The sequence below is a fragment of the Sminthopsis crassicaudata genome, chromosome 2 (assembly GCF_048593235.1).
Source record: "Sminthopsis crassicaudata isolate SCR6 chromosome 2, ASM4859323v1, whole genome shotgun sequence".
Taxonomy (NCBI): Eukaryota; Metazoa; Chordata; class Mammalia; order Dasyuromorphia; family Dasyuridae; genus Sminthopsis; species Sminthopsis crassicaudata.
The window spans coordinates 372,895,253-372,909,931 of NC_133618.1; the positions used below are offsets into that span (position 1 = coordinate 372,895,253).

General features: G+C 34.5%; 1 protein-coding gene across 12 annotated transcripts in view; it reads right to left on the bottom strand.

Moving 5' to 3' along the window:
- Positions 1-14,679, bottom strand: part of PPP2R5C (protein phosphatase 2 regulatory subunit B'gamma) — a 228,043-nt gene that overhangs the window by 91,587 nt on the left and 121,777 nt on the right. For all 12 annotated transcript variants that reach the window (XR_012486607.1, XM_074291259.1, XM_074291250.1 and 9 more), the window contains one exon: positions 7,165-7,364. Coding sequence is in view for 11 of the 12 variants with exons in the window: in XM_074291259.1 (XP_074147360.1) it covers positions 7,165-7,364 (200 nt within the window). In the remaining variant the exon portion in view is untranslated. The remainder of the gene's footprint in view (positions 1-7,164; positions 7,365-14,679) is intronic.

Here is a 14,679-nt window from a genome sequence, read left to right on the forward strand (position 1 = left end):
TTTTTGTTAATTAAACATCCAAGTACTCTTACAAGTATGGACTCAGAAGATTTTAAAAAGTTATAACTGTGGGCTATCACACATCAAGAACATAAGACCAAATAACTACATATTTATATTTATACATATATATGTGTCTGTCTGTCTGTTTCTCTCTATATCTATATCTATATCTATATACTAATCTCACTTCCAAAGAAGTCCAGGAAGAGTTTGGTTCAACTCTCATCTCAAAAAACAAAACAAACAAACAAACAAAAAACCATCTATTAAGCTCTTACAAAGTATTAATCTCTGGGGATATAAAGAAAGGCAAAAACAGTTTCTGCCCTCAAGGAACTCACATTTTAATGGGGCAAAGAATTTGAAAACAACTATATACACAATATACACAAAATATATAAAGAGTGAATTGGATGTAATCTCAGAAAAGAGGCATTAGTATTGAGAGGACCAGAGAAAAATCCCTGGCAGAAGGGAGGATTGAAGCTGAGACAGGAGGTCAGGGAAGTCAACAGATGGAAATGAGGAAGAATATTCAAGATACAAGGGACAGCCAGTAAAAATTCTCAGAGTGTAGACAGCAAGAAGGCCAGTAATGTTGGATCACAGAGTACATCAAGTATGAGAAGATTGTAAAGTTAGAAAAAGGAAAAGTTATAAAGGATATTTTAAAAAAGCTAAATAGAAGATTTTATATTTTATTCTGGTGGTAATAGGGAACTGAAAGAAAAATAGAATAAGGAAAAATCTGCACTTTAGGAAAATCCATACCTCTTAATGCTTGAGGGAACTCTCTAAGACTATACAGTTCAGAGAAGTGCCCCGAATCAGTAGATAAGATTCCTTATCTGGGAATTCCCCATATATCAATTAAGTCATAGGACTAGTCTTTATCTCTTCACAAGAATTAACTAGACACTCATCAAGCAAAGTAAACACATCCAGAATTGTCTTCTACTATAAGAATGCCCTAGATCTTAAAAAAGTTTCATCTTAAGTGTTAACTCTAAGAATGTTGCTCATATTGGTACTGTCCCTTTCCTGTATTCATATGGGTGTGTGTGTGTGTGTATACATACATATGCTCATTCACACCCTTATCTATGCCAGAGATAGATCTCATTCTATTCTCTTTCTCCCTTTCCCCCTTTCTATCTCCCCCACCTCTGTCCATATACATCAGAGTTAGGACAGAAATGAAAATGAAGTCTTAGAGATGGATCTCAAATGGGAATTTTAATAAAAACTTAACAAAATAGGGTTTGGGACTATGAAATAAAAAAAAGAAAACATTTTGTTCAGATTTGAGTAATTCAAGATTTAGGACAATTCAGACAAAGCAAAGCCTAAGTTGCATCTTGGCTCCCTCTAGGGATAATGATTATTCTGGGCAAATTAAAGGTTTTTTTTTCCCCTAAGTACTATAGCATATTTTTATGGGGGAAAAAAAAAAAAAAAAAAAAAGGACACTGCTATGTTATGGGCCAGAACTCAAACAAGGATTCTTACAAGGTGCTAACCCAGTGGAATTGATAAAGACAATGGTTGTTTAGCATGGTGCTTAAAAGTTCTCTAGTTCAATACATGTACTTAGTACTTAATACAGTTCCACAAGATTCACACTTATGATAAGAGAACAAATAAGCTTGGACAAACTCAGCCAGAATCAGAACTGGAAGACAGAGGTCCTCCCGCCTCCCCCACAGAAACCTCAAGAGGACCTTAAGAAGCTGGCAGAGGCAGAGAACACAAAGGACTGGTGGCAGGAGCTCAAGTTCTAGGAACCAAGGAGAGAGAGAGAGATAGGCCTCTATCTATAGGGCCCAGGAAAGGAGACAATAAAGGATTTGGACTTTAACCTCTGGCTACTCTGTGGTGATTACTAAACTGAAACAAAGGCTGCTCCCAGAGGCCCCAAAAAAACTGAAACAGAGAACATTACATGCCAAATTCAAACAACTGATCTACTAAAAGATTATCTGCTAAAGTGATTAATATAGTCAATAGTAGTCTGAAGTTGTTCTCAAGGTTTAAATATTTTTAAAAATTATAATGCTGAGGCAATTGGGGTTAGTGACTTGCCCAAGGTCACACAGCTAGGAAGGGTCAAATGTCTCAGACTAGATTTGAATCCAGGTCCTCCTGACTTTAGGGCTGGTGCTCTATCTACTGTGCCACCTAGATGCCCTATAATGAATATTTTTTACTAATTTCTTTACTAATTCAAACCAAACCATTCCTTTTCTTTCTTCTTCTTCTTCTTCTTCTTTTTTTTTTTTAAAGCTTTTTATTTTCAAAACATGCATGGATAATTTTTCAACATTAACCCTTGCAAAATCTTGTGTTCTAATTTTGCTTCCTCTTCCCCCCCATTTCTTCCCCTTGATGGCAAGTAATCCAATATGCTAAACATGGTAAAAATATATGTTAAAGCCAATATTTACATATATATATATCCATACAATTAATTATCTTGCTTCACAAGAAAAAGTCAAATAAAAAAGGAAAACAAATGAGAAAGAAAATAAAATGCAAGCAAACAATAACAAAAAGAGTAAAAAACAACAACAACAACAACAACAAAAAGAGTATGTTGTGATCCATTCTTAGTTCCCAGAATCCTCTCTCTGGGTGTAGATGGCTCTCTTCATCACAAGATCATTGGAATTGGCCCGAATTATCTCATTTTTGAAGAGAATCACATTTATTAGAATCAATCATCGCATAATATTGCTGTTGCCATGTATAATTATCTTCTGGTTCTGTTCATTTCATTTAGCATCAGTTTATGTAAGTCTCTCCAGGCCTCCCTGATTGTTTCTTATAGAACAATAATATTCCGTAACATTCATATACCATAACTTATTCAGCCATTCTCCAACTGATGGGCATCCACTCACTTTCCCCTTTCTTGCACCACAAAAAGGGCTGCCACAAGCATTTTTTGCACATGTGGGTCCTTTTCCCTCCTTTATGATTTCTTTGGGATACAGACCCAGTAGAAACACAGTCAGATCAAAGGAGATGCACAGTTTGATAGTCCTTTGGACATAGTTCCATAATGTTCCCCAGAATGGTTGGATCAGTTCACAACTCCACCAACATTGCATTAGTGTCCCAGTTTTCCCACATCCCCTCCAACATTCGTCATTATCTATTAGGTTCTTACTAAGTGCTAAGTCGGTACTTAACAATTCTCTAGTTCACATCTTTAGTTCACACCTTTAAAAGGAGTTCTGAAAAGGAGTTTACACAACCTTTAAAAGGAGCAAGTTCATTGGTTGAAGGAGTTCCCACAAGCCCATTCTCTGGGAGGATAATAGAGGAGGGCAGTCGGGCAAGGAGGCAGTCTGGATTAAGTCAAAGAGAAGACGTCCAGTGGATTCGCAAGTCCAGCAATCCCACACTTTTGGAGGGGAAGGCTCCAGAAGCCTCCCAAGAAACCTGCTCACAGAGGAAAAGATTACACAGAAAAGAAACCTCCTCTCAGAGAAGGATTACAATTGAGAGACGACAGAACTTTACATTTGGTGCCCAACGTGGGGCAAGGACTTAATCTGAGCCCTTTAGAGGAGCTAGCCCAGACTTAACCTCTTGAGAGGTTGTAGTGGTACCTCAGAGTTGTCTTAATTTGCATTTGACTAGAAATTGTCAAACCAAACTTTTCAAATGAATTAATCAGTTCTTGTGTTATTTCTTTTGTTCCTATGAGGCAGTGGAAAGAGCACTGAAGTTGGAGTAAAAAATGTCTGGGTTTCAGCTTTAAGCTTCAGTTCTTTTATTTGAAAAATAAGAAGCCTAAACTACATGATCTCTAAAGGGTCTTCTGGCTCTATAATCATGATCCTAGCATTTTGTTTCCAGTAATTAAGGGAAGTTGTCAAATTGGTCTTTAGTTATGTTTGCTAAACAATGGCAGAGAGCAAAAGAATGCTAACTGGGAGCCTATCTAATATCTGAGACAGCCCTGATTATAACAAAAGAGGTGAGGAAACTTCTTTAAACAAAGTTTTCATTTCATAGTAAAATTGATTTTGAAATGCAATATGTACTTTTTGTTATTAGTATTTACTAAGAATAATCAAATGAATAGTAATTCATGTAATAATGGAAATTGACATTAGAAACATATTGAATAGTAATATTTGTCAATCATATGAATACCCCAGGATTTTCTTATTCTAAAGCTTAATAGACAATTGTAGCTAATATAGGAAAACAATTAAATATCAAAATTAACTAAGGCCTCTGAAAAGATTTAAGTATTTTCATGAACAATATATCTTTTTAGAGAACAAACATTTAAGTATTACCCCCACCACCACCTTCTGAGAGTGGCAGTGCTGAATTCCAGTTAAGAGAACTAAGGCTAAAACAGACTTAAGAGATAAACAAATTTAACCTCTTTTCCACCTCCCTCATTTTATAAAAGGAGATACTCTCTGGTCGAAAATAAAGACAGTCTAAAGCTATGAGACTATACAATTAGGCAGGAGCTCAGCTTGGGCTTTCAGATCTGTTCCCTTATTAGCAAGTAAGTTACCACCTTTCTAAGCATGATGTTTCTCAACTGTAGAATGGGAGTAATGATTTTTACACTAGTTATAAGGCTATTGTAAGGAAAGTGTTCTGTGAACCATAAAGCACTATATAAATATAAGCATAATTACTAATAAAGCCCTCTTGTATTCCTGGGCTTAAATCTAATTCAGTGAACACTTACAAAGTATACAATATTGCAAGATACCACTATACCTTGGAGCCATGAAGACAAAAATGAAATAGTTCCTGCTTTTTGAGGAACTTGCCTTCCTTTCCATTTAGGGGTTGAGGATGGGAAAGATTTAACCTCATAACAACAATGATAATAGCTAGCATTTATATTGTACCATAAGATTTGCAAAGAGCTTTATATATGTTATCCCATTTGATATATATAATAGCCCTGTGAAGTAGATGCTATTATTATCTCTATTTTACAGATGAGGAAACTAAGGATGAGTGAGATGAAACGATTTACTCAAGTCACACAGTTAAGTAAAGGTCTTAGGCAGATTCAAACTAAGTTCAAATTTCAAATCCCAGTACTGTATCATCTATGTCAGCTAGCTGCCTTATAATTATAGATAAATTACAGGTATTTTGAAGAAGGGGGGGAAAAAAAAGAGTAACAATTGGGAAAAGGAAATGATACCTCAGAAGAATCCAGAAGGAAGATAAGGATGATGGGAAAGGAGTGCCAAAGGGATAGGAGACAGTCTAAGAAGGCACAGATATGGATGACTAACATAGAATTCAGGGGGCAACTTTTAATTTGGCTGGGACACAGAGAATATGAAGGGGAGTCATACAAAGCAAGTCTGGACACAGAAGTCAGGCTGTGGAAATCTGTAAATGCCAGGCCATAAAGGACTAGGAAAAAAAAGAAAGGCACTTAAGATTTTTGATTTATACAATAATAACATTATTATAAAGACTAATGTGAATAACTAAAATGCTAGTAACACTAATAATAAAAGATTAGCTTTAAAAGACTTAAAGGAAACAACTTTTAAAAGACTTAAGGAACTGTGGTTAATGCAATGACTAACTATGTTTCCAGAGGACACATGATGGAATCAAGGTGCAGAATGAGACATATAAGTTTCTGGAAATGGTCAATCTGGAATTTGTTTTGTTTGACTTTCTATATGTTACAGTAAAATTTTTTATTTTCTAAAACTCAGTTTTGTTACTGTGAATATATGTATATATGTATATATATATATATATATATATATATATATATATATATATATATATATATATATATATATATATATATAGTCTTTTGTAGAAAACTATAAAAATCTGTGCATTCCCTTTTCATGAGATCCACAGCTGTTCAAAAAAGAGGCCTTCTAATGCAGACAATAAACAACATAAAACAAATGGATAAAGATTGGTATGCAGTTGAACAGGCAGTCTAGAGAATTAACTAAAGCATCTATTGAGAAGAGAAAATGAGCTACATGGTATGTTGGCTTTATCCTAGAGGACTTCTGACACAAAACCCCAACTTTAAACAACAATTTTTTGTTGGGGATTTAATATGGCTGTCAATTAATGTCAATTAATGGCTGATCACTACTATTTCTGAAGAATAAAATTTGCAGAACACCTATGGTGAAAACACAAGACAAATGTAAATTGACTGTAACAGTATCAAAAATCACATATACAAAAGATGGCAAAAAGAAATGATTCAAAAAGAGGAAAAATAGTCAGGTGTTGAGAAAGATGGACAAAGAGATACAACCTCAAAGATGCACATTAAGAGTTTTAAGACTAGATGAAGATCCCTAGAATATGGATATAGATACCACAAGACAAATGTAAATTGACTGTAACATTATCAAAAATCACATATACAAAAGATGGCAAAAAGAAATGATTCAAAAAGAGGAAAAATAGTCAGGTGTTGAGAAAGAAGGACAAAGAGATACAACCTCAAAGATGCACATTAAGAGTTTTAAGACTAGATGAAGATCCCTAGAATATGGCTATAGATACCTTATGTAGGATTTGTGGGAGAAAATGGACAAGAATTGCATCAGATGAGAAGATACAGAGGACTTGCAATTTTCACTACTGAATGTAGTATTCACATTGATAAGGGCCCCATAATAACTATTATTACTATCAATAAGGAAAGTGCCAATTGTGGAAGATAAAAATAGTTATGAGAAATTACCAATTTTTAGTTTTATGATATAGCTGTACACACTAAAGTTTGGACAGTACAATTATAAGAGTAGAGAACTATGGTGAAGCAAGTAGTGAGAAAGGTGTAGACCTGGTATAGAAACCCAAATAAAGGGACTGAAATAATAACATAAAAAAAATTTACTTTGATCTATGTTGGTTCCTCTACTCAGGGGAGGAAGCTGGGATTAACTTCCATGCCCTGAGCATAGTAATTAAGATATACAATAAATAGTTATATATTACACACAATTAAGATACACACTACATACAATTATGTCTACATCCTTCCAAATGTAAACAGAAAAGACAAATGATGGCAAGTAGTCTATATGCTGCCTTATCCCACCCTGAAATACCTGAATCTATTGCCTAACTAAAGTAAGAGAAACCATAATTAAAAATGGAATCACTTACCATATGTACTACTTCGGGGTAAATGGGCTCTGTGATCACATTTCGATTGTGTGTGATATATTCTACCATTTCACTTAAAGCAGCTCGTTTTACTTCCTTCCACTTTAGATCACTTAGTGGATCAGAAACAAAATCAAAGAGGACACAACATTGACGCAACTTCTGGATAAAAAGCTTCTCTTGATCAGCAGGAGGTACATCTGAAAGGCAGAAAAGAAGAAAAAATCAGATTGTAATAGTCCATTCTAAATACCACCTCAATTATAACATATGGGAGTCAAGAACTAGAGAGAAGGGGAGAGTCATTTGAGATGAGTTAAAAAATGAGAGTGGGTGGCATTTTAATATGAAGATATCCAAAATGTACACTGGCTCTATCTGGCTTAGTTACTATCCAGCAACAGAGTAAATAAAAGCCAGCATGACAGAGCATGTGGCTGTTCAATTTTCCCTGAAGTATAGATACATTCTCTTCATGTGTTTTCCCTCTCATCATACATTTAGTTTAACGGCTCTACATTCTGCACATTACTGGTTATTTAAATCACAAATGAACACAGATAAGTATCTTTAATACTTGATAACTTGGGTGGTACTGATATTAGAGGGGAGAAAAAGAATGTAACACATCTTAGCCTGAGATTTAGAGTAGAAGACACTCACATGCCTGTCACATGAAGATAGTCAGTATGAAGCAAAGAAGAGAAAAATGGCCTTACATAGCAGGGATGACATGAATTCTACTCTTGCCTCTGACATATCCTGATTGTGTTTAATTTGGGAGAAAAACATTCATCTCTGAGTGCTCCAGAAATTCTCAGGAAGTTTTAGAAAGGTTGCACATCTGGCATTTGGAATCATTTAATGTGCCTTAAACAGAATTTGTGCCAAGTCCTATGCTAGGCACTGAGAGGGTAAAAAGATAAAAAAAAATTATATACTCTGTCCTAATGGAGCTTACATCCTATTGGGGAAGACAACTATACTCAGGCATACCCTGGACCAGACCAATTAGTTCATTGTCATTGAGGAAATCCTCTCTCTATCAAAGCTGATTTGCACATAAGGAATATATACAAGATAAATACAAGGCAGTTTTGGTTTTGGGGGGAGGCAGGCAGGCAGGCACTAAACTGGGCAGGTGGGAATCAAGAGAGTCTCTCTCTATAAGCTGGAGCTCTAGCTTAGTCTCAATAGAAAGAAAAGATTGTTAGAGATATGAGAGAGAAGTACATTCCAAGTATAGGAGAGAGCAAAGTGCTAAGGAAAAGAGATCAGAAATGGAGTTTCTCAGTGGCTTCTAAAATCTATACTGGTAGATTTCTAATTCACAGAATTTAGAGTGGGAAGGTACTTAAGAGCTCACTTAGTCAAACCTCTCATTTTATAGATATGGAAACTGAGGCACAGAGAGAGAAGTAAATAAGGTTATAATAGTGAATAGAACCAGGAATTAAATTTATGTCTACTCTGACTCTTAGTCCAGGACTCAAACTGCCTTCAGGATAAAATTGGAGCTGCTTATCCTGTCATTCAAGGATCTCCCATTACCTACTTTTAACCCATTATCTAACTTTTCATCAAATTACATAATCTCAGATCTAGAAGGAAACTCAAATCCATCTCATTCTGCCCATATTTGACAAGTGGTCATGTAGCCTTAGTCTGCAGGCACTACCACTCTTTGGGTCTCTAAGATTCATTATCCTCAATTCCTCCTTTTCCTTACTCTATAAAGCCAACAGTCAAAATCTTGCTGTTCTTGCATCCAAAACGTCTCTTTATCCAAACAGATGCCACTTTAGATTGGACTCCTCACTTCTTACCTGCATTATTTCAATTCAATTAAATTTAGACTGAGCATGGCTCAAGCCTTTTATTTCTTCAACCCATTCTACATAGCACTGACATAGTGATGTTTCTTAAATGTATCATTTATAGGATGACTCCAATCAACTCTAGTAATTCCCTATCACCTTTACAATAAGATGTAAACTTCTCTATTTAGATTTCAAAACCTTTCACAAACTAACCCAGACCTGCCTTTCCAGCCTCATAGAACACAACTTCCCCCTCTCCTCTTACATTATGCAATTAAGCAATCCAGTCATCTCTTATCCTTTACATAGAAATGAAATTCTATCTCTATGCTATTGCACTGTTTCTCATGTCTGCAATGCACTCCTCTCTGACCTTTGTCCCATATTATTCCATAAATACATATTTGTGTGTGTGTGTGTGTGTGTGTGTGTGTGTGTGTGTGTGTGTGTGTGTATTCTACCATTTCACTTAAAGCAACTCGTTTTACTTCCTTCCACTTTAGATCACTTAATGGATCAGAAACAAAATCAAAGAGGATATATATACATATACATATATACATATATATATATATATGTATATGTACTTGTCTTTTCCATTAGAATATAAGTTTCTTACAAGGAAGACTGGTTTCATTCATTGTATCTTTAGCAGCTAGGAAATTAGCAATGGGCACTTTAATAATTAGTTTTACATAGAACTTTAAAGTTCACAAAGCACATTATAATTATCTCTATCTGATCTTTCTAACAACCCTATGAGATAAGTTGCTACTATTATCCCCACTTAAAGAAAAGGAAACTGAGGCAGACAGAGGTTAAGTGATTTGCCCAGAATGACATAGGTAGTAAAGGCCTGGGATTGGATCTGAACTTAGGTCTACTTGATTCAAGGTCCAGCAATCTAATTCATTGCATTATATTTACAGTTAATTGAGTGATTTAAAAAAAAAACAAAAAACTTTTGATGATGGAAAATCCTATCTCTCAGGAGTAGCATGATACAATAAATGGCACATGGGATTTAAGAGTATGGAAAATATAAGTTCAGAAATCCCACTCCTTTGTGACACTGGGCAAGTCAAAATCTCCTAACCTTCAGTTGTCCCATGTGTATAACAATACAATAGTATTTATTACGAAGAACTATTGTGAGGATCAAATAAGCATGTATAAGGCTTGTTGCAAACCTTAAAGCACTACATAGAGTGGAGCTGCAACTGAATAATACTACTTGCTAATCATGGGCAACATGTGCAGTTAGACAAGGCTATATGTTGGTTTTGCTGAACTTAAAAAAAAAACAAAAACCAACTACTTATAAGGCAAAGCTTTGTGACAAGCTGAGGCAAATTTAGTAAGTGGAGAGGAATGAAGGTACATATAGAAATAATAGGTGTGAAAGCAAAAGAATTAAAAAAAATTTTTTTTAAAGTTCATTGGATAAGAGCAAATGTTCTTAACCTGGGGTTCCTGGACTTGTTTTGATAATTGATTTCCTTTAATTCCATGTATTTTATAAACTTCATCAGACTGTGATGCAAAAAAGTTAAGAACTTTTAGCCTACAACTGTAGGTTTCATTCTTTTCTTTATTTTGTAAATTGGGACATGTACCTTTATTTACTGTGGTATTTTTTTCAGTTCATCATTTCCTAAAAATCCTTGACAGTGGCTTAGTAATCATACCTGCTAATTCTTTCATTACCTAGGACATACTTTGTCTAATTTGGTTAACTTGAGCTCAAAAGCACCAAGGATGCTCTTTCATTATCTTCTTATCCTGGGCAAGAGCTCCCTATTAGACGTATTTGTTCTATCCTTTTCAAGCTAGAAACTCTTTTCTTTGGCAAGAGAAGAGTTGAACAGCTGGGCCTCCTCTCAGTCTGTAAGTACCATTTACTTCATGTCTCCAGGGCAGTGGTCCAATCCCTTCTTTGATTCTCCTCTTTTATCCAATATGGCTAAACAAAACAAACAAACAAAAGCCCAGCTATCCCTCAGCTTACTTCATCAGATTCTGATCTTATGACCTGGTCTTTACCTTGATTGCTTGTCCTTTAGATGTGCTCAGATTTGTTAATGCTCTTAAACTGGGGCATCTCAATGCTTTTCTTACCATGATGTATCTATTTTTGAGTCAATAACCTCTGTTGACAACTTTAGGTAGACAAAAAAGGTTGGGGAACTACTGTTACAATTTTAGCCACTGAACAAAATACACCTGCCACCATGTCAGAATGTTTGTTTGTTTGTTTGTTTGTTTTGATACAAAGAACACTGACTGTAAAGGAATCAAATGGCCAAAAGGAAAAGACTAGCTATAAAAAGTCATCTATATTCTAAGTAAAAATAGCCACCTAGGGCAATAATCAGCTTTCCCTCAAGTAGTAAATGCCTAACTCGTCTCGTTAAAATTTTCATTTTAGAAATCAAAGGAAACAACAGGATCATAGGCACATATATTTAAAGCTGAAAGGGAACTTTCAGGTCATTTAGTTTAACCATTTCATTTTAGAGATGAGGAAACTAAGGCCCATAGGAGGGAAGTGACTTGCTTAAAATCATAGTGTTAAGAAAGCCTGGATTTGAAATCATGTCTCAGATCTGGCCTTTAATTTATCATGTTTAATGTTTGTTACAAGGAAAGGCTTGGGTTGAAGTAGGTTGAAAATAGAGAAAGTACATTTAGAAATAAATGTAATTTTTCATTGTATTAACACTGCCTTTTCTCATTGCTGAGACTCTTAGTTTCATTCTATTTCATTGCTGCTTGAATTACTGTATGACATAAATATATAAAACCCTGTTAAGTATTTACTAATTGTTTATGATGTAAGTGCTTTGGGAGATAACAAAATATATTTAAGTATGGACCTTTCTATCAAGCCACTTTTGATTTATTTAGGGAAGACAGGATAATATGCCTACACACACACACACACACATACATATATATTCAAGAATTAAATTGTGTAATGGATTATATAGATGCATGGAGGAATACATGTTCTGCAGTAATTAGAGAAAGTATGCTAGTATCACACATTACTACTTAAAAACTTCTAACTCTTGGCAGCCTTCATAAGTCCCTTATGAAGTGAGTCTGCCTCCATCCTCTCTTCTCAGACTTTTCACAATACAATCCTTAACTATATTTCATGTCTCAACCAAATGGATGATTATTTGCTTTCCCTTGAATAGATAACTCAATTTCCTAGAATCACAAGAGCTGGAAGAAAACAAAAAAGTTATCTCCTCTAACCTGTCCATGAAGTATGAATCCCTTCCTATATATAGCATTTTCAACATATGATATGATCCATCCCTCTTTAAAGATTTACTGAAGCAGAAAATTCATTTCTTCTTGAGGCAGTCTACTACATTTCTATAGTTTTAATTATTGTAAAGTTTTATATACACTAAGGTGAAATCAGCTTTTCTATAGCTGTAGTAGTAGTAGTATTCCATTAGTAGTCCTAGTCAAGAAGATTAAGTCTAATATCTCTTTAATATGATAAACAATCTCAAATAATTGAAAAATGTAATCATAAGTCTTCTATCTGTGCTAAAAAGTCCTAGTATCTTCAGCAAATCCTCCTTATTGTACAGACTTGAGTCTGTACAATAGTCTTTGGATTTAATTTTGACCAATAAGAAGAAATGATTGGTTAATAACAGCAACAATGATTTTTAAAAGTACCCATATTTAAATGGTATTTTATAATTAACAAAATATTTTTATAGTTGATATTTATAAAGTACTTTATAACTTACAAAGTTACAAATATTATGTGAATAAATCTGGTCAAAAGTAATGAAAAGTTAATATGCCACAAGAAATGAAGAATATAAAGAATTTAGAGAAAGTTGGAAAGACACCGAGTGTCACGACAACCTTACGATAGACATTTTTACTTTACAGATAGACAAAATGATGTTGCTAAGAGATATGACTTGCCTAAAGACAAAGTTATTAAAAGTGAAAACAAGATTTGAAATCAGGTTTCCTATACCTATACAGTTTTTTTTTCACTTTACAGAACAAATGAATCTTTGAAACAAAGTGTCAATGTTATCTTAGAATTTATAAAATACAAGGGAGGAAATGTTGGCATAGTTGGAGAAATATTGACATAATAGAAATGATAAAATGACAGACATAATCTTATGACTAAAAACAAGAGTGAATGGGACCATGTGGAGATGTGGACCTCCAGTTGCAGGAAGTCACATGATCTCTGGGCCTAGAGATCTCTAAAAAGTCAGATCCTAGTCAGTGACAAGAAGTGACATGACCCAAAAGAAGCAGACAACATTGGTGACCATTGGTCAAGGATGGTTACTTCCTTTTAGTCTATCCAATGAAAAGGCTTGGGTCTTTTGCTATTTAAATCCTGACATGGGGGGAGCTAGGATGGATCCCCAATATGCTTGGGCCTCTCCCAGCAGGGATTAAATAAATGCTTTCCCTTTGTACCTGAAGATGTCTCTGATTAGTTAATTTGGGAAAGGAGGTGTAGCACTTGTCCCTCACAAGGGGAATACTAACTCAATAGCTCTATTAATCTCTAAAAAATAAAATTCTGATAATTGGACCGAGTGATCTAGATGGGAATGAAAAAGGTAAAATCTACAGAGTTAGTATTGAAATTTTAGACAAATTTAGAGTTTAAAAGGAGATGGGCAAGTCACTCAAAACGCCCCCAACAGTATTAAGTAACTAGGCTCAAGATCACTAAGCAAAAGGTGAAAGAAGGGAATGTAATTAAAGATAAATAAAAGAGAGTACTAAGCTGCAAGGCAAAAATGGGTTCAACTAAAAACCTTAGAAATGTAAATTTGAAGCAAAAGAATAAAAAAGAGATAGGTCTAATGTTTACAGATAGATGAGATCATTAAAATAAAGACTACAACTATTTAATTCCAATTAGTCTTGACCTTCAAGGAGAAAGTTAAAAAAAAAAAATAGTTAAAAAGGAACTGAAGTTCAAGATATTTAAGATAGTAAAGTGCCATGCTGCTTTATATGAATTCAAGTTTCTGGACTCAGAAGAATTCTACATAAAGATACTTAAGAGAATTTATTTTCTGTTTTTCATATAGGAGAGGTAGGGGCTACAGAGCAGAAACCAAATTTCTGAAAAGTTCCAGACCAAATTAGTAAATGGTTATTTTATCAAAAGTGATAATACATGCAAAACATTTTGCAAATCTGCTACACAGCTTGTTAGCTATTTTTAAGTACTAATAACTCTTCTAATGCTCCATCATAACACAAGGTTTTCTGAGTTTTCAAAGGTCTTGAACCCATTAATAGACTCATCATCTAAAAAATGAATGGCCTAGCCATATTTGGAAAGGCTCATCAATAAAAATCTGGCCACCAGATAACAAATTTTTTTTTTTTTAAACCACAGCAACTCAATAACTTTAATCCACTTTACGTTTTCGACTTGTGTTGAGGATGGCCTAGAATAAATAGCTATACCTTATTAAAGTCATAGTTCTTCTAGTGCAAAATCATTTAGGGAAATGGGGTTGCAATTTGATTGAACATTTTTTTTAAAACATATAATTCAAGACTGAATCCCTTTTAGTGTCTAGTATAAGGATTCATTAAAACATGGTCCTCATTCTCAAGGAATTTATAATTTATATTTATATTAGGAGGATGAAAGGTGCTTACATTTAAT